General features: G+C 42.0%; 3 protein-coding genes across 5 annotated transcripts in view; 2 read left to right on the forward strand and 1 right to left on the reverse strand.

Moving 5' to 3' along the window:
- Positions 1–2,404, forward strand: part of LOC115168000 (inactive dipeptidyl peptidase 10) — a 39,213-nt gene extending 36,809 nt beyond the window's left edge. For all 3 annotated transcript variants that reach the window (XM_029722832.1, XM_029722831.1, XM_029722833.1), the window contains one exon: positions 1,255–2,404. In XM_029722832.1, the coding sequence (XP_029578692.1) occupies positions 1,255–1,478 (224 nt within the window). In that variant the 3' untranslated portion in view covers positions 1,479–2,404. The remainder of the gene's footprint in view (positions 1–1,254) is intronic.
- A 639-nt stretch (positions 2,405–3,043) lies between these two features.
- Positions 3,044–14,833, forward strand: cs (citrate synthase). The gene is made up of 11 exons (XM_029722834.1): positions 3,044–3,224; positions 5,549–5,596; positions 5,908–6,015; positions 6,551–6,616; positions 7,004–7,135; positions 7,623–7,811; positions 8,451–8,653; positions 10,334–10,463; positions 10,672–10,773; positions 11,024–11,233; positions 11,464–14,833. The coding sequence occupies exons 1-11, from the start codon at positions 3,168–3,170 to the stop codon at positions 11,635–11,637; spliced, it is 1,419 nt and encodes a 472-aa protein (XP_029578694.1). The 5' UTR covers positions 3,044–3,167; the 3' UTR covers positions 11,638–14,833.
- A 2,890-nt stretch (positions 14,834–17,723) lies between these two features.
- Positions 17,724–25,598, reverse strand: LOC115168003 (coenzyme Q-binding protein COQ10 homolog A, mitochondrial). Its single transcript, XM_029722835.1, has 5 exons — positions 24,870–25,598; positions 23,597–23,749; positions 23,181–23,373; positions 22,835–22,936; positions 17,724–18,391 (listed from the first exon to the last, which is right to left on the reverse strand). Exons 1-5 carry the CDS (start codon positions 25,004–25,006, stop codon positions 18,224–18,226), a joined length of 753 nt encoding a protein of 250 aa, XP_029578695.1. The 5' UTR covers positions 25,007–25,598; the 3' UTR covers positions 17,724–18,223.
- Between the last annotated feature and the right edge of the window lie 44 nt (positions 25,599–25,642).

Genomic DNA, 25,642 nt, shown 5'->3' on the forward strand with positions numbered 1-25,642 from the left:
GCCACTCCTTTGTTGCCTTGGCTGTGTGTTTTGGGTCATTGTCATGCTGGAATACCCATCCACGACCCATTTTCAATGCCCTGGCTGAGGGAAGGAGGTTCTCACCCAAGATTTGACGGTACATGGCCCCGTCCATCGTCCCTTTGATGCGGTGAAGTTGTCCTGTCCCCTTAGCAGAAAAACACCCCCAAAGCATAATGTTTCCACCTCCATGTTTGACGGTAGAGATGGTGTTCTTGGGGTCATAGGCAGCATTCCTCCTCCTCCAAACACGGCGAGTTGAGTTGATGTCAAAGAGCTCCATTTTGGTCTCATCTGACCACAACACTTTCACCAGTTGTCCTCTGAGTCATTCAGATGTTCATTGGCAAACTTCAGACAGGCATGTATATGTATTCTTGAGTAGGGGGACCTTGCGGGCGCTGCAAGATTTCAGTCCTTCTCGGCGTAGTGTGTTACCAATTGTTTTCTTGGTGACTATGCACCCAGCTGCCTTGAGATCATTGACAAGATCCTCCCGTGTAGTTCTGGGCTGATTCCTCACCGTTCTCATGATCATTGCAACTCCACGAGGTGAGATATTGCATGGAGCCCCAGGCCGAGGGATATTGACAGTTCTTTTGTGTTTCTTCCATTTGCGAATAATCGCACCAAATGTTGTCACCTTCTCACCAAGCTGCTTGGTGATGGACTTGTAGCCCATTCCAGCCTTGTGTAGGTCTACAATCTTGTCCCTGACATCCTTGGAGAGCTCTTTGGTCTTGGCCATGGTGGAGAGTTTGGAATCTGATTGATTGATTGCTTCTGTGGACAGGTGTCTTTTTAACATGTAACAAGCTGTGGTTAGGAGCACTCCCTTTAAGAGAGTGCTCCTAATCTCAGCTCGTTACCTGTATAAAAGACACCTGGGAGCCAGAAATCTTTCTGATTGAGAGGGGGTCAAATACTTATTTCCCTCATTAAAATGCAAATCAATTTATAACATTTCTGACATGCGTTTTTCTGTATATTTTTGTTGTTATTCTGTCTCTCACTGTTCAAATAAACCTAACATTAAAAGTATAGGCTGATCCTTTCTTTGTCAGTGGGCAAACGTACAAAATCAGCAGGGGATCAAATACTTTTTTCCCCCACTGTACATTTGTCCATGTTTTTTCTGAAATATTAAATTCTACTGATGAATACCTGAATGCTTACTTGATCATTTGTGTTATTGTGTCTCGTGTGTTTGTTTGTTTGGCTTTGGGCATGCAGCACGGGTTCACTTCCAGCACAGTGCGGAGCTCCTGAGCCGTCTGGTGAAGGTAGAGGCCAACTACTCCTTGCAGCTGTACCCAGACGAGGGCCACACCCTGAGGGAGCAGCGCAGCATCCAGCATTTTCAACAGACCCTGGTGCACTACCTCCAGACCTGCCTGAGACACAACCCCCTCCTGGCCTCCATAGAGGAGCCAGATGAGGATGAGGAGGACGACTGAGTATTCCCACCTCTGGTACTGAAGAGACATACTGAGAAGTGAGGACTACTCTCCTATGCATTACCGCAGGTCAGACTACTACTAGACACTAGTCTCTTCCCACAGCAAGAACACCGGAGTGGCGATGGACCAAGAATATCAGATCACAGCCGAGCCTACTGTACCACTTATGAGTAACTTTGGGAATATAGCATTTATTTTGTTTGTGCTGTTTGAATTGAGTCTGCGCTGATTGTTTACATTGTGTTGATCCATTATCAAAGAAGTGACCGTGGCCAGGTCTTAATGTTGATTCTACATAATGTTTACAAAATAGTCTAAACATGCATGTCGTAATGGCTGCATGAAGTAAAGTGGTTTATCATTCTTTTATGTTTTGTTATCCTGCAGATCCTAATTTGGTTCAATGTATTACAGTTAAAATCAGCCTGTTATGCTGTTATGTAATGCATATACAGAATGGGCCTACTGTCACTGTAAATGTGCCAAATACATTATATGTTTACAAGCCTATTCATTCACCATGCAAATTCTGAGATGTATCCAATCTTGCAGATGTTATAGACTTAGTATTTACCATGCTTTTTGCATGATTCTTTTCAACAGTTCCATGTTGTATTTGGTAACTTTGGATGGATACAATCAGAATGAACAAACCCAACAAAATATAACTTGATAAAAGCACATTTCTTGGACGTCTATTTCAGAAGTTAGTTATGTTTTTCTTTATTTAATTTGATTGTCATGTATACTTTGTTGTTCATTGTATTGTGTACTGCAAATGTTTAACACCTCCCAATCAAAGCCATGGAACATCAATGGTTCACTGCATGTAGTCTGTTTGCAATTGAATGCCCGACTTGAAATGTTTCCTTTTTTTTGTTTGACTAAACCCTTACAATAAAGAATCAAGTCCTTGTTTGCAATATTGTTTAGTGTGTTTCCTGGAAAAGCTCCCCATCGCTGACTGCTTTGGAGAGGACAAGTGGAGCCTCAGCCAAAGTACCAGGTTTGAAATAGTGAACTGTCTGTTGTGTCATGCAGAATTTCTTGAAACTGTCTCGTTGGTGCCAGGTGCTTTTACCCTACTCTCCCTAGACCCCAACAGCCGTGACCCATAGATCTGGAAAGAATATGGATGTCTATTTTCCCCATATTGCTGATATGTATCCAATTCATTCAGATCTACACCTGGAGTTTATATGGTCCTGTCCAGAAACATCCCCTGACCATACTTTTTATTTATTTCACCTTTATTTAACCAGGTAGGCAAGTTGAGAACAAGTTCTCATTTACAATTGCGACCTGGCCAAGATAAAGCAAAGCAGTTCGACACATACAACAACACAGAGTTACACTTGAATGATAGTTTTACCACAGAGTTTCTCTAACATCTTCAGTTTTACTCTGACTCAATTAATTTAAATTGTGACAGGCTGAAACGGAAACGTGTTCTTAAACATTACCCCAGTTTTCCGTCTGCCTTAGCCAATCGTTTCGATTGATAGAGACACACGAGTCTCAACTGACCAATCAGGTTACATTTCGCTACAACCACCATCCAATCAACGATACACCTACATGCGGGCCCCAATCCATCTTCAACCTTCAGTCGTGCTTTTTCTGTAGGGGCACCTTCAACCAGCGACTTTCAGAAATAAAATAAATTATATTTTCTCCACAGACACCATGTCCTTTCTGACTACAGGTATCAGCAGGCTAGCGCCAAGACTCCTTAATTCAAAGGTAAGACGAGGCAAAGAACATATCGCAAGTAGAGTGGACGCGTCAGTGTTAGCTGTAACTATAGTAGTTTGCTCGCAATTCAACTACAACTAACGTTAGCTAGCTAACAGTTACATTTTCGCCAGGAAAAATGTTGGTTGTTATTTTCAAGCACATTCATGTACGCTAGTAGTGGCTACACATCGCCAAACAGTTTGTGCTTGGCAACGATGGTCCTCTTTCTTGTAAACGATTTTTTGTGTTGGCACTGGCGCGTTTCGTCAGTTTGTTAAGGTTAACTGAGAGCTAGTCATTTGACACAGGAGATGGCACAGGCTAGTTAGCTACGATTAGATAGCCAGAGGGTCATGTTTTGACAGTTAGATATCTATCCTCTCACATGGAATTAAGTTAAACTGCATGCTTGAATAATCCAAAATCTTTACTATTTCTTATAGCTAGCTACTATTACTGCCAGCAGTGGCAAGTTAATTGGCTGGCTAGTTAACATGCCCATCCACATTTACTTATTCCCCTCATTTGACCTTCAGCGCTAACATGTCCATTCATAGCTATTAGCCAACACAACAGCAACTATCTAGGTTTGTTCATTTCCAGGTGTTGTATTGTTGCTAAGTCTCCATCTTGCTAGCTATGTAACAAGAATGGTAAAAATGGTTACCACGAGTTCATCCGACTCTGGGGACGTAGATAAAGGGCCTCATGGCCAAAATCCCGAAGTGTCCCTTTAATTTAGCTATCCAATTATGTAATAGGTCTATGCATGTGTCACGCTTAAGAACACACATTGATTAGAATTCTGTCTTGTGTCTGTTTCACAGAGGTCCGTATTAATTCCTGGGTGCCACTGCTACCTTCCTGGTTAGGCGTCAGATTGTAACCTACAGTACTGCTTAATCAATTAGCCTCCTGCCCAGATCTTTCTATTGCCAAGACAGCTGACACATCACAATAATCATCTTCTTTGTGCCACCTTCTTTGGACTGTGCACCTTCAACTCCTCAGACAGAGATGATGCCTCAGGATATTGTTTCTCTGAACATTGTACAGAGTGGAAATTCCTTGTCGATTATCTGAGCATTGCCGTTAGGAATCTGTGAAATGTCTTTGTTTTACCAGAACCCTATGCCATTATATCAGCTAGAATTTGATGTTCAGGGACTGTCATTTGAGGGAATTTGTAGGACATCTCAGTATGCCTCCCAGTAGGCCTATCCAAGAGAATATATAATTCATTAAAGCAGACCACTTCAAATGTTACATGTTGTAATTAGACATATGTATAGTGATTTAAGACCGTCCTTGCCCATTCAGAAACTTGGTTGCATTTCTTCCTAGTTCCTTTGTCAGCGTTGTCTTGTAAAGGTTTGTTGGCTAGCCTGTTCAATACCTTGTCTATTTCAGTTCTGCCAGACGGTCCTCTTATCCCTTCTCCAATCTCTTTGTGCGTTCTCTGCCAAGGATTCCTTGTCCTCCTGACTGTCATCCATGATTGTGCTACTATTTAAAAAGTCATGTCCTGCTTTTTTCCTTCAGCACACAGTGGGTCAGATGGCTTGCATACAGAGCAGTCCTTCTCAGATACTCCACACAGGCCTCTTTTAGATTTTTCTATGGTTGATGTTGGATTGTAGCTGAAGTCTTTGTGTAAAGCCACAGTTGATGTTAAATCAGTAATGATGTTGATTGCCCTATCAATAATCCAGGAACGGCACTGCTCTGGAGTTGAATATCTAGGCCAGGGCTCATCAACTACATTCAGTGGCGGGCCGATTATTATTTTTGTTCTCGAGCGGATGGTCAGGGGGCCGGAACACAATTACATATCTTTATTATGCGTGGGAATACTTTGTAACAGATTTCCAAAATTAAAATAGCTTGGGGATGATTTGCAGGTGTTTTTACAGTCTTTTATGTCCAACAATAAAAAATATGAACTTGGGGGGCAAGTCAGTTAAGAACAAATTCTTATTTACAATGACGGCCTACACCGGCCAAATCCGGACGACGCTGGGCCAATTGTGCGCCACACTATGGGACTCCCAATCACGGCCGGTTGTGATACAGCCTGGATTCGAACCAGGGTGTTTGTAGTGACGCCTCTAGCACTGCGATGCAGTGCCTTAGACCGCTGCGCGACTCGGGATATAGGCTACTTGAGGAGCAGCAAGCAATCAGAATTTCATGATACTGTCAGCTCAATGATTCAATTAGGCCTAGTTTTAGTAGATATTACAGTTTGGAAATTGGAAAGCAGACAGCTCTGGTTTTCGACCATATACACTCAGGCTGATGTTTTCTGATACTTGCATTTTCCTCTGCAGAATGCCACCTGCATCATTGTGGCGTCCAGACATGCCAGCTCCTCAACAGTAAGTACTATCAGACTACCTCTTCAAGAGAACTCATCAATTTGCCCTTTATTATCATCATTGTTAGTAAAGCATGATGTTAATCTGTTTTTTAATAGGGGTTGACAAAAAGATGGTTTTCCTCTGTTCTCTCTGCCATTATGCACCATGCTGATAACTTTATAAACCAGTGTCTTTCAAGTGAATGTTTTGGATCTAATGTTTGTTTGACTAACACAGAGGTTCTCTGTAGTTGTCTTTTATATAGGCTGTTTTTAAATTGATGTGATTTTTGACTGAGCTTTTAGTGAGACATGTCTGTGTTTTTGCAGAATCTAAAGGATGTTCTAACAGACCTTATTCCGAAAGAACAAAGTAGGATCAAGAGCTTCAAACAGCAGTATGGAAAAACCAACATTGGATCGATCACTGTTGATATGGTAAGTAACTGACCCATATTCATTAACTCAAAACCTGATGTTGGTAAAACCATACAAGAGAATCAGAAAGGATTTTGATGAAGAAATAAACCACATACAGATCAGAGAAATCATGGTAAAACCGTTTTCTAAATTCCACCAGATTGGGTCTGATGTTGCCCTTCAGCCATCTCCCTTTTAGCATACTAGAGGTCATGTGATGTCACATGTCTAAGCCAGTTCCCTGCCATCTGAGCACAGTCAAAGCTGAGTCACAGCTCTTGCCTCACACACCATTTATTACAGAAGGCTCACTCAAGGGTCACACACACCTCCGCTTTGCCTGTGTCATTCACACATGTTTATCACTCACATGACCTCTTCACCCTTATTATGGCTTTGAAGAATGCAGAAGGATTAGGGTCATGGTTCACCTGATTACGCATTTGATTTTAGAGAGACATGCTATTTCTGGACTGATCAAAGAGCAAGTCAGTCTAGCCTTAATTGAGCTTTCAGTATAGAATGTAATTTGTGTTTGTGTGTTGTTTTACAGGTCTATGGTGGGATGAGGGGCATGAAGGGTCTGGTGTACGAGACCTCAGTGCTGGATCCTGATGAGGTGTGTTTCCTGTCCTCACAACACACATAATCCATTAAACAGTAACACCCACAGAATGATTGAAGTGTCGACGCTGAGCACCATTGACCCTTGTGTATAAGCCATATAGGCACTTATCTAAATTGCCTCTGCTTACATGCAGTGAATTGTAAAATAAATCTGTGTCAATGGAAGTGTTATCTCACTGGTCCTCCAGTAACCTCAGCTGGTGGCAGTTAAGAGCCCTAGAATGTTAAGATATTCCAAATAATTCTGTTGATAAAGCTGCATTTACAGTAACTACTGCCCCTTTGTTGTGGTTTGTTGTGCCATCATTTTAGACTACGCTCTTTTGCCATATATGATGACCATATTAAGCATGACTCCTTGTACGTCCTGTTCCTTCAGGGAATCCGTTTCCGGGGCTACAGCATTCCAGAGTGTCAGCAGCTGTTGCCCAAGGCTCCAGGAGGTCAGGAGCCACTGCCTGAGGGCCTCTTTTGGCTGCTGGTCACAGGACAGGTCCCCACAGAGGAACAGGTGAGAAGGGGCTAACACTGGATGGGCTAGGGTTAGAATGGGAGGAATCAGTCTACTCAAGTAAAAAAAAAATATATATATATATATATATCACACACACAAAGATGCCCAATCAACTTTTTTTTATTTCCTTCCTTGTAATGAAACTGAGAACTGTATTCAGAAAAACTACCAGAAGTAGTGTTTGCTACAGCACTGTCTTGAAGCCACCTCAAGAGGTCTAATTTGACCCTCATATGTCTCAGCTAGAAGAATTTCCTATGTCATTACATACTACAAAAAAGTTATTTTATGGTTTAGGAGGAAGGCATTGCAACAATTGAGTTTTACTTTTTGTTCCTGATGACTCACATTGAAGTTCTACAACCGTAGCCAAGTGGCGGGGATTTATAGTGTTTGGGATTAAAGAACATTTCCGTTCTGACTTGTGGCATTTTTATTGTCCCTATTTGAACTCGCCAGTCCTATTTGCATCCCATCTTTTCAGGTGAGCTGGTTGTCCAAAGAATGGGCTAAGCGGGCAGCACTCCCCTCCCACGTGGTCACCATGCTAGATAACTTCCCCACCAACCTGCACCCCATGTCCCAGTTCAGCGCTGCCATCACAGCTCTGAACAGCGAGAGCAGCTTTGCACGGGCCTACTCTGAGGGCGTCAACAAGGCCAAGTACTGGGAGGTGAGTCACACACACACACACACACATACACACAGGTTCTTCACAGACCTAGTATTTGAAATCTTTCAAATACTTTGGCTGTGTTTTGATTGAGCTTGCCTGGCAAAATGAATAACAGAATAGTCCCGAAGGTGTAAACCTCACACATCTGGCCCTCCAGGCGGGCTAAAGCTGACGATCAAAGTATTTGAAAAATGTAAAATACCATTTTAAAACCCAGGTTTGCATTCATTACACTACATGCAGTACAGTCAGGTGTGGGTAAATACATTAAAGCAGAGGGTGATGCTGGATGGATGAGTCATCCTCACTAAAGTGCTTTTCAAGTGTCTGTTCATTCTTTAATGGTAAATGTTAACATGCACACCAGGTCTCCCTTGAAAAAGAGCATATTCATATTTTCCTTGACTTCCTGGTTAGAATAAGATAGGCTAAAATAAATCAACACCGTTTCTTGCGGGGTGCAAGGAATTACAGCCCCAGAATTCGACACAGTCTAGAAAAAGCTCACAGACTGAAACGTCAACAGAAAATAAACTACACTTGCAGGGGTAATTGTGGTAATTTATCATGTCGTTCAATTAGATCCTGTGGGAGACAGTCTACTGACTGTTGATTAAACTACCTACTCTATTCCAGTTCATCTATGAGGACTCCATGGACTTGATTGCCAAGTTGCCGTGTGTTGCTGCTAAGATCTACCGTAACCTGTACCGTGAGGGCAGCAGCATTGGCGCCATCGACTCCAACCTGGACTGGTCCGCTAACTTCGCCAACATGCTGGGCTACAGCGACTCTGCTGAGTTCACTGAACTAATGAGGCTCTACCTTACCATCCACAGGTATTGTACTATGGCCCAGTTTCAGATTAAGCTGAAGAAATTCAATTTTAAGTAGGTTATTCTTTTCAGGACTAGGTTTAAACTGTCTGGGAAGCCAGTATTAAGGATGTACATGTCAACGATTATTACCATCTAGGTGTATTTGGGCCATTGACAGGGCCAAAAATGAACGCATGCCAAATGCGGGTAGATTTTGGCATTGGCGGGTAAGATGCCTATTTCACCAGCCATGTTGGAGGGTGGTGTGCTCAGGGTTACACAGTGAAGCATTTCACGTAAAATAGAGTTAGAAGTTAAGTATGAGCTCATTTAGCTGTTTTCAAAGTGTTTGTCCTTTTGTTTCATGGCTGTGTTTCATCACACGAAGAACTACGAGTTCTATAATGTATATCCCACTTCACGCAGCAACACTGCCTGGTTGGGAAGCTGTGTGCACTGAAGATGAATTTTTAGAAGAGCTTCTCACAGGCATTAAAGTTGGTCTAATTTACTAAAGTCTACTAAAGGGAGTGTTTCTCGGCTATTTACATTGTTTTGTTCACAAGCGAGGTTGTTTTCTATGTTTGAGTTTTCTGCAACTGCTAGCGAAGATGCATCGGCTACTAGTCAGATTATCTCACAGGCACGCTGTGACTGACGACTCGAGCCTAAAAAATAATTAAAACAATGAAAATCAAAACGGATATATTTACTACACAACAAACATAAGAGGATAAAAAAAACAAAGAACAAAAAAAAAACTAATTTGAATGTGGTGACGGTTGGAGACATGACTTGAGCTGTGCTGAGAATTCGAAAGGTATGAACGCCAACGGTCCAATATTCTAGAACACTGTTGTGTGTAGGCATACATGTGTTGGACTATGATAGAGCTTCAAGTGGCTCCAGTGCCCTTGTTGCCACTGTAACCCCCTCCCTTAAAGGGGCAGCTGAAGATTTCTGTCTTATTAAATGTATATTTTAGTCATTTTAGCAGACACTTATCCAGAGCGACATAGTGCATTGATCTTAAGAAAGCTAGGTGGGACAACCACATATCTGAGTCATAGTAAGTACATTTTTTTCCACTATAAAGTAGCTTTCAGCAAGGTCAGTGCTAGTAGAGGAGAAGTCAAGTGAGTTTCTTTTTTTTTTTTTACTAGATTTTGGTTAAAAGGCTCTGGTCACTTCTTACTAGTAATACAATTTATTGTTTTAGAAACATTACTAAGCATGCTCATTTTTATTTATATATTTTGTTGGTGTAATTAGGGCAACAAAAATATGGGTGGATGGTGGATTTCTTAAATTTACCTGCCACAGTGGTTAGTGGACAAAGGTTAGTTTCAGGCCCTGGTCATTGAAACGCGCTGTACAAAACCCATATATTCATATTATTATTATTAACCATTATGTCCTTGATTTATTTGACTTTTGGGGGGGCAGCCATTTTGTCTATTAAATTCTGACATTGAAGGATAGAGAATTGTGAAACCCTCAAAAATTTATATTTTCTGCCCTCTAGTGTTCATATATTGCACTTGACAGGACAACAATTCTATGTTAGACACAATTCAAAATGATGTCTTGGATAAATCTGTATTTGAGTATAGGTCTGTATAAACGTTAGTCATTTACTGTCAATTCCAATTTTGTGATGAATAACACAGTAACCAAATGTCTCTGGGGTTCCTGTTTTAGTGACCACGAGGGAGGTAACGTCAGTGCCCACACCAGTCACCTGGTGGGCAGTGCTCTCTCTGACCCTTACCTCTCCTTCAGTGCTGCTCTGAACGGGCTGGCTGGACCTCTGCATGGGCTGGCCAACCAGGTCTGTCAATCCTGTCCTCTGTGCCACTAGAATTCACATCCTCTTGACTCACTGACCTGCTCTCTCTTGGAGTCATGAGTGGATAGACATGATCCTTGTTAACATCATAAGCACAACAGCAGTCACTGAGGCGTTTAGAATAGTATTTCTGTTTTAGCTTTGTTGAGGTTATTAGTGTTTCTGATGTGTTTCTCTGTGTGCCCTGTAGGAGGTGCTGGTGTGGCTGACGGCCCTGCAGAAGGAGATGGGAGGGGAGGTGTCTGATGAGAAGATGAGGGATTACATCTGGAACACACTCAAGTCTGGCAGGGTAAGAGATGGCTCAAAACATCTGGCTTCACTACTATGACACATCTTACCTTACCCACCAGTGACCATAACAGCCTTATGAGGCCATATGGCATCACTAGCGTGGTTTTCAGTTCCATAAAGTATTTGCAATAAGTAATCCCATGTTAATGCTTCTCGGTTTCAAACATCCCTTGCGTTAAGAACCAGTTAACCCAGAGAGAAAGGTAAACCTTGCTAATCACCCCTCACACCCTCTCTCACCCCCATAGGTGGTGCCAGGCTATGGGCATGCTGTCCTGAGGAAGACTGACCCCAGGTACCAATGCCAGCAGGAGTTTGCCTTCAAGCACCTGCCCAACGACCCCATGTTCAAACTGGTGCACCAGCTCTACAAGATTGTGCCCCCAGTACTGCTGGAGCAGGGCAAGGCCAAGAACCCCTGGCCCAACGTCGACGCCCACAGTGGAGTGCTGCTGCAGGTAAGAGAGATGAGGTGTTCTCCTTAACAATGTCCTATTGTACTGCATATATTGTCTTGTAATACAGATCTGTTTTTTTGGACCCATCTTGAATTTGTAAGTGGGCTTTTTGACTGGTCAGCATTATTAGCCAGATGTTTCAATCAAAAGCATCACAGCACATATTAGCACCTGTGAGTTCAGCCTTTCAATCATAACTCACCTCTGCAACCTCTCCTTGTCCACTACAGTACTATGGGATGACAGAGATGAACTATTACACTGTGCTGTTTGGTGTGTCCCGAGCCCTGGGTGTGCTGGCCCAACTTATCTGGAGCCGAGCCCTGGGCTTCCCTCTGGAGCGCCCCAAGTCCATGAGCACAGACGGACTCATGACCCTGGTGGGGGCCAGTAAGTCCGGCTGAAGAAGATGAGGGGGAGGAAATACCGTGTGCAAGTGATGCGTTCCTACATCATACTTCTGTGTTCATGTCCCTGGTCTTTTGAATGGGCTTCAAGATTATATCGTCAAATTCATTAAAACGACCATTGCGCTACGTTTTTGCTCATTTGAAGACCATTCAAAAAGCCTAGAAAAGTTAAACTACAAGGCTACTTGTCGCGTCACTTGCATGGCGTATTTCAAATTAAAGCTAACCTCGCCCCCATCCCCATGGAAGAGATTCAAAGAGACGGCACACTTTTTTTTTTTATTAATCCAAAAAGGGCTTTTTTTAATATTTACATGATTTAGCGCAGATAGGAGTCAACCTATGCCCAGCTCCTGTCCCTCCCACTCGCCAAGTGCCCCTTTGGGTTGTGGTATCATTTTTTGAATAAAGTTTTGTTGATCTGAACCCATTGCCCACAAGTCGGTGTGGCGTTGTCAAGTTCACCCACCCCGTCCGTTGGCTGCCCCTGATGGGCTGCCCTGTACAGAGCTTGCGCGTGCCAGGTTGCACCTTTATCCCAGACTGCCCTAGTACTGAGATTGCGTATGCTGGTCTCCAAACATGCATGGCTTGAGATGTGGCCACCGGTCGAGTGTGTGTAAATGTCAACAGTACTACCGCAGCAGCATAACATTTAATTAACATCATCAATATTTGGTCTGGTTGGCTGATACGTGCAGCAGAGAGGCAAAAGGACGGAGAGGAGCGGCTGCATTAAGGATCCTCGCTCCGACCCAACTCCATCCCTTCCTCAGTCGGCAGCAACACAGGCAGTCTAGGCGCTATTTTTTTATTTTACCTTTATTTAACTAGGCAAGTCAGTTAAGAACAAATTCTTATTTTCAAAGGCGGCCTAGGAACAGTGGGTTAACTGCCTTGTTCAGGGGCAGATCGACAGATTTGTACCTTGTCAGCTCGGGGATTTGAACTTGCAACCTTTCAGTTACTAGCCCAACGCTAGCTAATCACCATATACAAAAATATCCACAAAAGCCACTAGCCAGCCATATATCTTGAGTTAGAAGATAATTAATATTATATTACGTTATTATTTAAGAGCATTGAAGATGAATCCCAATCATTAAACAATGGAGCTAGCTAACTAGCAGGTCAATCAACATCAATGATCTGTTGACAGCTCACCCTCTTTTCCCCATGTCAATCATGTCTTTGGGAGGCACTGTAACTAGCTTCCTTACAATATGTGATGAGTGAGCGTGTTGCAAAAATGAATGTCTGTGCTCAGATTTTGTAAAATGTTCACTACAGAGGCAGTTGGTATGTTCAGAATTTTAAAATGTGAATTCCCACCTCGGTATAGCCACTTATAGTACAGTAGGCCAATGCAGTCTGCTGCCATCTCATCAGCCTCCCCATGTGCCTGTGAGGACAGGGCTGCACCAACTGATTGAAGATGTCAAGGGGCTTAAAAAGTAGTATGCAATCCAAACTGATGTGCTCTGTTTTTACCATTGTTTCACTCTGAGCAGTTTGGTTTCCAGGCTACAATAAAAAGGTAATTTTATGTGGGGAATTAGAGTAATCACATATGGTCATAAATTGAGATTTCACTTGAGTATGTCTTACATCTATATTTAACTTGAGTGGTAGTTTGACATCAAGATTAAACTTTTTACAAATTTAGCTAACTTGGTAAGGATGCAAGTAACTTAATTTGAGTCACATTTTGCTGCTGATGTTTGCTGAAGCTTCAATATTGTCTGGAAAGTCTTGCCTAATCTAAACCAACAGGGAAATATATTTTGTTTTTGCCTGAAACCCTCACCACGTTTCTCTATGCAATGTCTCCCTGACTATACTCTAGCGGTAGCTACACTCCAGTAAAGGAAAAAGGTCCTTCCTTGTAAAAGTATCTAACTTCTATTGAAGATGTTCAATTTATCCAAGGAAGAATGAAAATCAGTAAAAAATAATATTTATTAAAAAAAGTACTGCCCCTTTAAATCTTTTTGTCTCACCAGATTCCCTGATTTCAATGGATTTAACCTTGAACACACCTCTGATCGAAATAACCTTTTTTTGTTGTCATTCAACTTGTTTTACTTTCTTTCCTTTAATTTTCTGTCTGGGCATCTTCTAAAATGTAGGATTGATATGTGTAGGTAGGAGCATATGATCGAAGACCTTTGGTTGTAGCCTGAAGTACCCAGAGGCCTGATAGTAATGGCATAGACTTATATATTTGAAGGATTGAGAGAAGGACATGGCGTTCTGCTTTTAGTATGTGCTTGAACATAAGTATGCAGCCAAGAAGGGCTTTTTATCTGTTGTGGTCCTGTCTTATTTTGGTGTATAATGTATGTTGTTTAATTATGCCCCAGAAGAGTGCTTCAGTGATTTGAGCTGCTACTCCAAAATGAGCACTTGCTAGTTTGGAATCTTGTTCTTAGAAATAGGAAAACCCCTATTTTGATTTTGTCCTTTTTATTAGAAGTTTTGGGTGTTGACTGAATAACCATGTAATGTATAGAGAGGATAATCCTATAGTGGGTACATCATTTGTAGTTTTATTTATACTTTGTGTATATAGTTATAAATATGTATAGCTTGAATGTATGAGCTCTACCCAACCATATTGCTCAGTCATACAGCTGTGACTTCCAACCAACCTCGCTCATCACCATATTTCAGTTTTACATGTTTTGAAAGTTACTCTTACAATGAAGTAGCTGTATGTACTCTGGCTGTCTTGTAAATAAATCTATTGCCCATTTTTATGGGCTTCTTCTGCTGCTAAGTGGATGTTTGCTTTGACTGACTCAAGCTCTCTCAGGCCATAGCAGCAGTTGGTCCGAGGCCCATAGCAGCTTTCCTTGTCTGCTTTAATTTAGGATTATCAACACTCCATTTTGTGTCGCATCAGTGGGGCCCTGCTCACTTCAAAAACAAAATAATCAATGCTTGACTTTTACTTCAATTTTATATGCCTTGCTTTTGTCTCTTGGGTTTCATGTCTTTTTGTTTTTTTTCTTTGTTTGTCTTGTGGAACATCTGGTTGTTTCTGATCAAAGCGGGTGTAGGAGACTGTGTGAAACCAGGGAAGAGCCATGGAAGTTGGATGCATTTGGGAAACTATAGTGGGATGGGGCAAATGGGAGAAAGAAGCTTAGGAGAACAAATGGAAAACCAATAAATGATTTTAATAACACTTGGTGTCATGTGTTTGTTTTTACTTGTGGTGTGTAAAGAGTTTGGAAACTGACTAGCTTTATTCAAAAACAGATGAAAAATTTCAAAGTCACTGGTAATCTATTCCTGGCAGATCAGCCTCCTGTCTCAATGTCCTGGATGACTGTACATGATAGGATTTTGATAGTCTGGGATTTCTAGGTGTTGAAATTAAGGAATATACTGTGCATGTAAAAGTACACACAACCAGCCAGTTTACCATAAGGGCAGTGTCAAATCTGCCCAGCAATCCCAGTCTCAGCTCTGCCTCATGTTTCTGGCTCTGTAGAGAACTACAGTCATGAGACCAGCCAGAGGATAATGTTACACACACAAACAACCAATTAGTCTCAACCACTGTTGCATAAGCCCCAATTGTAGTCATGAGACTCTGCACCAGGCCAAGCCTGTTTCTGTATACAAGGCTAGATAGCTGAATGATTAACAAGGAAGTGGGGCTTTTAGTGAACTTTATTTCATGTCCTCAACAATCAATTGATATTGTTCTGGTTAGGTTAAGTATCATGCAATATGCAAGTAATTGTTTTTATTTTTTTGTGATTTGATTGTCATGGATATGGTAGTGAATGGGAGATTTGTAATCCTAGTAATAATAGGAAAATAGGTATTTTAACTATTTCCTCTCTGTGTCGTTATTAATAACTGGCCCAGATACCAACACCCTGCTCTCGTTGCTTGTGCTTTGGTTTCCCTTTGAAAAGGCCGCATCCCACCCACCCCTGCACATCACTTGCTACATAGCGACAAACCAAGGCATTCTTAACAAGAGTTCCTACAGCTCTACACCTGACAACGTTTTCTAACTTGAGCAAATCCCAAAGGTGAGCTGAACAGCTTGCTACATGCCACAACTTCTGAAAGCAGTGATTTATTGCTAGATTATATTACACTCCCATAGTCGGGAACAATCACATTTAATTTTTTTAACAACTCATTTAAGAGTGGTGGAAATATCTTTGGCTCTATAACTAAATTGCATGCATACATATTCCCAATATTCCATTCCATTGATAACTCATTTTGTATTGAGTAGTGTCCAGTTGCTCATGGTCAAAACAAGAATTTCTAATGGAAAAGAAAAGGAGAGCACAGTACACTAATGTTTGCTGTCCAACTGATACCATGGCTACAGGTGGAAATGCATACACACTAAAGTATGATTAACAGGCAAAACAACTTTGATCAGCATGCAAAACTCAAACAACATAGTATGCTCATACACTGTATGGGTCTCAACACCCATCTGTGCATTATTGCTCACTTAGAACTAATTGAAAGAATAAGGTAGACCTAATTATGAATACAGTAACATGATTCATTCCACCTCCCCCATCTTCATTTACAATACACACAACATGCACACAAATGCAATTGCCTTATATCCACACACTTAATTGTTTCATTTTCAATATCCAGTCTATTACAGCTCACTGATAAGAAAGGACTGGGTAAATGAATGCAATATGGCATCAACACCTAGCTTTGTGGCTTGTACTACATTGCTTCTACTTGTCAAGTGCTATTTGATTCAAAAGCAGTACTACTACTTGTGTTTTTTGATGCCGGAGACTGGATAAAGACAGGAAGTTGCTTTGAAGTATTGAGACCTTTCTTATCAGTCCGGGTTTCTTGCTTTAATAACAAACGAATAGTCTTGAATCTTAAAAGACGTACACTTGCTTCCTATGTTCACCTTTCATGACACCTGAGAGTAAATGCCACCATCATAGCAGAGGGCAAATACATTCCGCTATATTAAACAATCGGTTTGACTTTGAGCCCTTTGTTATTACACATTAACTAAAATGAAATTCAAATGTCTTCCCATTAAAACAAAGGCAAAACAAACAAATGCAATTCCAAAGAAAATATCCTACACAAGTAGCCATATCTTGCATGCATAAATAATTGCAATACTTTGTCTTGTTTCATTATGAACTCGCTAGGCAGCTTGTGTTGACACACTTTATAGAATTTTCACAGCTCCTGTTCTCCATATTTACATAAAGCTTAACATTGAAGACAATTTAATGTGCTTAATGTGTGTAAGGTGCAAATGACCAATGATTGTTTTAATCTATGAAAAATGAAGCACTTGAACAACATTCTACACACAAAGGAAAGCAGTTGGCTTGCTATTTAAAAATATATATAATAAATAACTTAAACACATTTTTAAAAAGCACTTCTTGGTATAAACAATACGGTACATTTAAAATATCTTTAAAAAAAGGGGGCAATCTGCAGTTGCTGAATCCATTTTTGGACTTATAAATTAATTCTATGAACCCTTTGATCCTTGACAAATAACTTATAAAACGCCTCACGAGCTTAGTTCAACTGTCGTACCCCAGCAAAAACCAAAATATAAACTTGTTTTACTACCAATGTTTGTAAAGAGGTAAACAAAGCAAATGTAAAAAATAAAAAAATGTATAGCCTCAACATATATTTTAACATCCGCATGGTTAAAACTATAATTTTGATATCATGGATGGTCAGTCCTTGTATCCATAGATCTGTCAATGAATTTGAGAGTAGTTACATTTATCCAGCCACATCCCTCAGCTTTTTACCAAAACAGTGGTGGGGAGCATGCTTAAGTTGTTATTGTTTCAACTACGGATTGCCCCTTTAAGATATATTAATTTTACAGGATTAGACGACTAGAACCTAGCAGGTCAGTGGAGTGCACCTGCACCCACTCTTCAGCAATCTACAGTGTCTAAAGCAGTCATATACTATGACAGACGCAAAATGGTCCATGTCATTCGTTCACTCAATATTGTGTCCTGCTCACTCATGATTACACAGCAATAAATTCCATCTATTCTGATTTGCATAGTGGCTTTTTTGTTTTACAATTAGACTTAGAAGGATTCTTGCAACAAGGGGTCTATGCTGAAGAGTAACCCTTGTGAGGAGGTAGATGGCAGCTTTTTACAAGAAAATGATCCAGGCTAAGATATGGGACTTTCAAGTCAACTATAGTTGTGTAGGGTGATAAGCCAGGCTGACGCCCACACTGATTTCTTGGTCCTTACTCTATAATGTGAGGAGGATGCGCTAGTGGCAGATTAGCCTGGTCCCAGATCTGCTGTCACTGATGGTCCAAGATCTCAGAAGAGCTGTTTGTCATGCCAGTGTGACCATAGGAGTTAGCAAGACGGCACAAACAGACCTGGGACCAGGCTATTGGTATCTGGGCCTTGGTAGTAATGGAGACTGGAGGCGGTTGATGGGGGCTGGGTCGTGTAGTGTCCTGCTGCTCCAGCTAGGTGATACAGGGGACTGCCAGGGTGAAGGTGGAGGCTGGTTTGGGACAAGGGCACACAATGCCAGATGGACCTCACGTTTGGTGTACCTCATGGAACATTAATTCCCGTGGGACGCAAGTCTGTGGGCCGTAGAGCGTGCCGGCCCGGCGCTCAAAGGCAGACACATTCTTTTTTACCACCTCGTCAAAAAACACAGTTGCTAACTGGGAGTGGAGCAAGGAGCGGAACTCAAAAGAGATCTGTGTGGCAGGAAGGAAGGAGAGGGTAGAATATCAGTCAGAGAAGAAATAAAGGAAAAAACGGAGTAGAAAGAGAAAATACACTACATAACCAAAAGTATGTGGCCCCTTGATCATTGAACATCTCATGAGCATTAATATTGAGTTGGTCCACCCTTTGCTGCTATAACAGCCTGCACTCTTCTGGGAAGGCTTTCCACTAGATGTTGGAACATGGCTGTGGGCACTTGCTTCCATTCAGCCACAAGAGCATTAGAGAGGTCGGGCACTGATGTTGAGCGATTAGTCCTGGCTCGCAGTCGGCATTACAATTCATCCCAAAGTCGTTCGATGGGGTTGAGGTCAGGGCTCTGTGCAGGCCAGTCAAGTTCTTCCACACCGATCTCAACAAAACATTTCTGTATGGATCTTGGTTTGTGCACGGGGGCATTGTCATGCTGAAACAGGAAAGGGCCTTCCCCAAACTGTTGCAACAATGTTGGATGCACAGAATAGTCTAGAATGCCATTGTATGCTGTAGCAAAACTTCCCTTCACTGGAACTAAGGGGCCCGAACCATGAAAAACAGCCACAGACCATTATTCCTCCTCCACCTAACTTTACAGTTGGCACTATGCATTGGGGCAGGTAGCATTCTCCTGGCATTCGCCAAACCCAGATTCATCCGTCAGACTGCCAGATGGTGAAGGGTGATTCATCACTCCAGAGAACGCGTTTCCACTGCTCCAAAGTCCAATGGTGGCGATCTTTACACCACTCCAGCCAATGCTAGGCATTGCGCATGGTGATCTTAGGCTTATGTGCAGCTGCTCGGCCATGGAAACCCATTTCATGAAGCTTCCGACGAACAGTTCTTGGGCTGACGTTACTTCCAAAGGAAGCTTAGAACTCGGTAGTGAGTGTTGCAAACGAAGACAGGCGATTTTTACGCGTTACAGGACTCTGCGGTCCCGTTCTGTGAACTTGTGTGGCCTACCACTTTTACGGCTGAGCCGGTTTCTCCTAGAGGTTTCCACTTCACAAGTCACTGAGCTCTTCAGTAAGGCCATTCCACTGCCAATGTTTGTGTATGGAGATTGCATGGCTGTGTGCTGGATTTTATACACCTATCAGCAACAGTTATAGCTGAAATAGCCAAATCCACTAATTTGAAATGGTGTCCACATACTTTTGTATATATATAGTGCATTCAGGAAAGGATTCAGACGCCTTGACTTTTTCCATATTTTGTTACATTAAAGCCTTATTCTAAAATAGATTTGTTTTTCCACCTCAATCTACACACAGTACCCCATAATGACAAAGCAAAAACAGGTTTTTCTAAATTTTTGCAATTATATACAAAATTAAAACCTTAAATATCACATTTACATACAGTTGGAGTCGGAAGTTTACATATACTTAGGTTGGAGTCATTAAAACTCGTTTTCAACCACTTTCTTGTTAACAAAGTCGGTTAGGACATCTACTTTGTGCATGACAAGTAATTTTTCAAACAATTGTTTACAGACAAATTATTTCACTTATAATTCACAGTATCACAATTCCAGTGGGTCAGAAGTTTACATACACTAAGTTGACTGTGCCTTTAAACAGCTTGGAAAATTCCAGAAAATTATGTCATGCTTTTGAAGCTTCTGATAGGCTAATTAACATCATTTGAGTCAATTGGAGGTGTACCTGTGGATGTATTTCAAGGCCTACCTTCAAACTCAGTGCCTCTTTGCTTGACATCATGGGAAAATCAAAAGAAATCAGCCAAGACCTCAGAAAAATAATTGTAGACCTCCACAAGTCTGGTTCATCCTTGGGAGCAATTTCCAAACGCCTGAAGGTACCACGTTCATCTGTACAAACAATAGTACGCAAGTATAAACACCATGGGACTACGCAGCCGTCATACCGCTCAGGAAGGAGACGCGTTCTGTCTCCTAGAGATGAACATGCTTTGGTGCGAAAAGTGCAAATCAATCCCAGAACAATGGCAAAGGACCTTGTGAAGATGTGGGAGGAAACAGGTACAAAAGTATCAATATCCACAGTAAAACGAGTTCTATTTCGACATAACCTGAAAGGCTGCTCAGCAAAGAAGAAGCCACTGCTCCAAAACAGCCATAAAAAAGCCAGACTACGGTTTGCAACTGCACATGGGGATGAAGATCGTACTTTTTGGAGAAATGTCCTCTGGTCTGATGAAACAAAAATAGAACCGTTTGGCCATAATGACCATCATTTTGTTTGGAGGAAAAAGGGGGACGCTTGCAAGCTGAAGAACACCATCCCAACCGTGAAGCACGGGGGTGGCAGCATCATGTTGTGGGGGTGCTTTGATGCAAGAGGGACTGGTGCACTTCACAAAATAAATGGCATCATGAGGAACTAAAATGACGTGGATATATTGAAGCAACATCTCAAGACATCAGTCAGGAAGTTAAAGCTTGGTCGCAAATGGGTCTTCCAAATGGCCAATGACCCCAAGTATACTTCCAAAGTTGTAGAAAATGGCTTAAGGACAACAAAGTCAAGGTGTTGGAGTGGCCATCACAAAGTACTATAGAAAATTTGTGGGCAGAACTGAAAAAGTGTGTGTGAGCAAGGAGGCCTACAAACCTGACTCAGTTACACCAGCTCTGTCAGGAGGAATGGGCCAAAATTCACCCAACTTATTGTGGGAAGCTTGTGGAAGGCTACCCAAAACGTTTGACCCAAGTTAAACAATTGAATGGCAATGCTACCAAATACTAATTGAGTGTATGTAAACTTCTGACCCACTGGGAATGTGATGAAAGAAATAAAAGCTGAAATAAATCACTCTCTACTATTATTCTTACATTTCACATTCTTAAAATATAAGTGGTGATCCTAACTGACCTAAGACAGGGAATTTTTACAGGGATTAAATGTCAGGAATTGTGAAAAACTGAGTTTAAATGTATTTAGCTGAGGTGTATGCAAACTTCCGACTTCAACTGTAAGTATTCAGGCCTTTTACTCAGTATTTTGTTGAAGCACCTTTGGCAGTGATTACAGCCTCGAGTCGTCTTGGGTATGACGCTACAAGCTTGGCACACCTGTATTTGGAGAGTTTCTCCCATTCTTCTCTGCAGATCCTCTCAAGCTCTGTCAGGTTGTATACGGAGCATCGCTGCACAGTTATTTGCAAGTCTCTCCAGAGATGTTCGATCAAGTTCAAGTCCGGGCTCTGGCTGGGCCACTCCAGGACATTCAGAGACTTTTCCCAAAGCCACTACTGTGTTGTCTTGGCTGTGTGCTTAGGGTCATTGTCCTGTTGGAAGGTGAACCTTTGCGCCAGTCTGAGGTCCTGAGTGCTCTGGAGCAGGTTTTCATCAAGGATCTATCTGTACTTTACTCAGTTCTTCTTTCCCTCAATCCTTACTGGTCTCCCAGTCCCTGCTGCTGAAAAACATCCCCACAGAGTGATGCTGCCACCACTATGCTTCACCGTAGGGATGGTGCCAGGTTTCCTCGAGATGTGACGCATGGCATTCAGGCCAAATAGTTCAATCTTGGTTTCATCAGACCAGAGAATCTTGTTTCTCATAGTCTGAGAGTCCTTTAGATGCCATCTGGTAAACTCCAAGCGGGCTGTCATGTGCATTTTACTGAGGAGTGGCTTCTGTCTGGCCACTCTACCATAAAGGCCTGATTGGCTGAGTGCTGCAGAGATGGTTGTCCTTCTGGAAGGTTCTCCCATCTCCAAAGAGGAACTCTGGAGCTCTGTCAGAGTGACCATCGGGTTCTTGGTTAGCTCCCTGACCAAGGCCCTTCTCCCCGAATGCTCAGTTCGGCCGGCCGGCTCTAGGAAGAGTCTTGGTGGTTCCAAACTTCTTCCATTTGAGGGAGGCCACTGTGCTCTTGGGGACCTTCAATGCTTCCTCAACACAATCCTGTCTCGGACAATTCCTTCGAACTCATGACTTGGTTTTTGCGCTGACATGCACTGTCAATTGTGGAACGTTATATACTGTAGACAGGTGTGTACCTTTCCAAATCATGTCCAATCAATTGAATTTACCACAGGTTGACTCCAATCAAGTTGTAGAAACATTTCAAGGATGATCAATGGAAACAGGATGCACCTGAGCTCAATTTCGAGTCTCATAGCAAAGGGTGTGAATACTTATGTAAATAAGGTATCTGGTTTTTTATTTTTAATACATTCGCAAAAATTCAAAAAACCCATTTTCACTTTGTCATTATGGGGTATTTTGTGTAGATTGACGTGGAAAAAGAACAAGGCTGTAACGTAACAAATTGTGAAAAAAGTCAAGGTGTCTGAATACTTTCCGAATGAACTGTAGTGTAATTTTGTCAGACTACTCACTTGCAAAGGGTGTATGCACAAATAGAGAGCAAGATTAGAAGAGAGGTGGGCAGCATAAGATAAAGACAAGGGCCACAAGCTGGGGCTGTCATATTCACCGAAACGTCCACAGTGCAGGTGCGGGGATAACCAGGGATGCCAGGACTGAAGCGCCATATTGTCTCCAGGTGGTTGAATAGTGTTCCGTCTGTGCACACCGCCTGTCACAAAACAAACAATTATCATCATAATTCATTAAACCAAAATTAAGCGGGACTAAGTAGGGTTGCAAAAATCTGTTCCCAAGAATCCCAGGTTTTCCAGAAATCCTGGTTAGAAGATTCCTGGAATCAGGAGGGAATAAGCAGGAAATCTAGAATACTCCAACCAAGATCTCTGGAAAACCTGGGAATTTTAGGAAAGTTACCGGAATTTTGAATCCCAAATTAAGCGGGATGAACTTACTTTGACCATGTGGGGTCGCACCACACTGATCATGGATGTGTATCGCTCTACAATTGGTGGGAACCCCACCTCCAGCTGAGCTTTGGAGTGGCCTGCCCTCTTCATGATGGTCTGGGACTTCTTACACCAGGGGACAAAGAGTTTGTAGTCATCCACGTTGGCTACCACATCATACATCTCCAGCATAGAGTACCTGAAGCAGTATAGTAAGAGGAGTTTCAAAACAACAACATTACATAACTTAATAAACACCTTCCACGTTGTGTTTCAAATAGAAAAGGCCCCATTTTTTTTTCTTTAATAGGAAATCTAGCCATGACTTCTTTCTATCTATGCATTCAAGCTCTGGTTTACCCTGTACATACGGGAAATTTAGTCTTACAATATATTTTCTTTCATGGTTGGTACCATCTTACCCCAGTATCCTCCGCTCCGAGTACTCCTTTCTCTTATTGGTGAACCCCATGAAGGTTCTGCTGTGGGGAACTGATGTCATCATGTCCCAATCCTGCTGGTGGCAAAGCACTCTGGGAGTCCTGGTCATTACAATACCGCATGATGACAAGTGTCTGATGAGGAAGGGAGACAAAGAGAGGAAATTTTCAAAATAGCACAACATCTCTAACAAACACCCTTTTCCAGGCAGGCTTCCTGCCATTAGAGTCAGGGCAGAAATAATATATTGCCAGAAGGGGGAAAAGTTCTCAGTAGTATCCTATCCGTCAATCTTTCAGACTAGCTATCAGACTATAATCTGAGTAAACATGTGAATGGAACTATATGTAATGCGACCCACTCAGCCTATTCATTAGCCAAGTTCAGTTGCAAAACGTTTTACAACGGTAACGGTTTACTCCAAACGGAAAACGTTTTGCAAAGAAAATGTCAGTTTATATTGGACAAATTAATAAAGGTAGTTCCCTCCCCGTTTGCTTCCGTTTGGTTCCCAGAGTAAACAGTAAACGGTTTCCATTGCAAAACAATTTGCAACAGAACAAACGTTTTGCAACGGAACTCGGCTAATGAACACCCCCCAGGGGTGAACCCCATGAAGGTTCTGATGCAGGGAACTGATGTCATCATGTCCCAATCCTGCTGTTGGCAAAGCACTCTGGGAGTCCTGGTCATACACCCCTGGGGTGTATTCATTAAGTATTGTAAAGGAAACTGTTTACTGTTTAAGAACCAAAATGGATGCAAACAGAGCAAAAGGAACTAAACGGGGAGAGACCTACTTGAATTTGTCCAATAGAAACTCAAATTTTCGTTGCAAAACGTCTTCTGTTTGGAGTAAACAGTTTCGGTTTAAAAACGTTTGCAACAGAATCGGCGTAATGAACACACCCCAGGTGCTCACTACAAATAACTGTGACAGTCATGGAAATAGAATTCGTCAGAAATAGAAGAATTACAAAGAGCAAGGCAACTACTTACATAGTGAAACCAATATGAAGAATAACACAATATGCATAGCCTATGACATGTGATTGAAAAGGGAACGTTTTAGTCCTAAATGCTAATTATACAGGAAGCACGTAATGTTCTTCAGAGTGGACCTTCATTATTTCAACCAGTGCTTGGTTGGAACAAAAACCTGCCCCATAGGGGATTGAAATAGATGCAAAATGCGCACGCACAGCACTGATTGGTTGACGCTGTCACTCGAAGTTATACATTTATTAATCTCACCTGATGGTTTGCCTCATATGTTCTCTTGACCCCGCGGTGTGACAAGGTGAGCGACCTGAGCCAACAGCAATCTCCAGAAATTCACTGAATGTCCGCACACCCATCGGCATTCGCCGGGCAGTTGTTGAGGCTGCCATTATATTTTATGTGGGTTATTTTATCACAACTTCAAGTTGGAGAACGGATCATTGAATCTGTAGGTTACTGCTGAAAACACAGATCTTCGCCCACTTCGGATTGGCTATTTGAAGCAATTCACTTATCCAAATAGGCCTAGACGCAACAAATAAGGCCGCGTTTAGCCTATATTACAAAAACCTTCATAAAGTCATCTATTTATTCCAAGCTCGATGTCCTGGGTCGCTGAGGGTGCATAAATTGCGCTTTCGGGTTTTCCCATACGACGACAGCCCCTTCAAATACCGTCCTTCTCTGTGCTCAGTAAAGTAAACAAATACCGGTGTCGGTCAGGCCAGGGACAAACCTTACCAGAGAGGACGAGACGAAACGAGATGGTTTACTCTGGCCAAAACCTGTCCACGAAAATAAGACCACGAAGTGAATAATTTTGTAGGCAAGTCAAACAAATGAATAAAAAAGCTAATTTGCTACTCGAGACTTATTTGATCGAATATACGTTTCGTAATGGTTAAATTGTTACGAATGCACTGATATGTGAACACACGTGGAATTTCGCCCCCACACAAATACTTTATATCGGATATATGACGGGAAGGCCGTCGTTGTAAATTAGAATTTGTTCTTAACTGACT

Source organism: Salmo trutta, chromosome 30 (genome assembly GCF_901001165.1).
Source record: "Salmo trutta chromosome 30, fSalTru1.1, whole genome shotgun sequence".
Lineage (NCBI taxonomy): Eukaryota > Metazoa > Chordata > Actinopteri > Salmoniformes > Salmonidae > Salmo > Salmo trutta.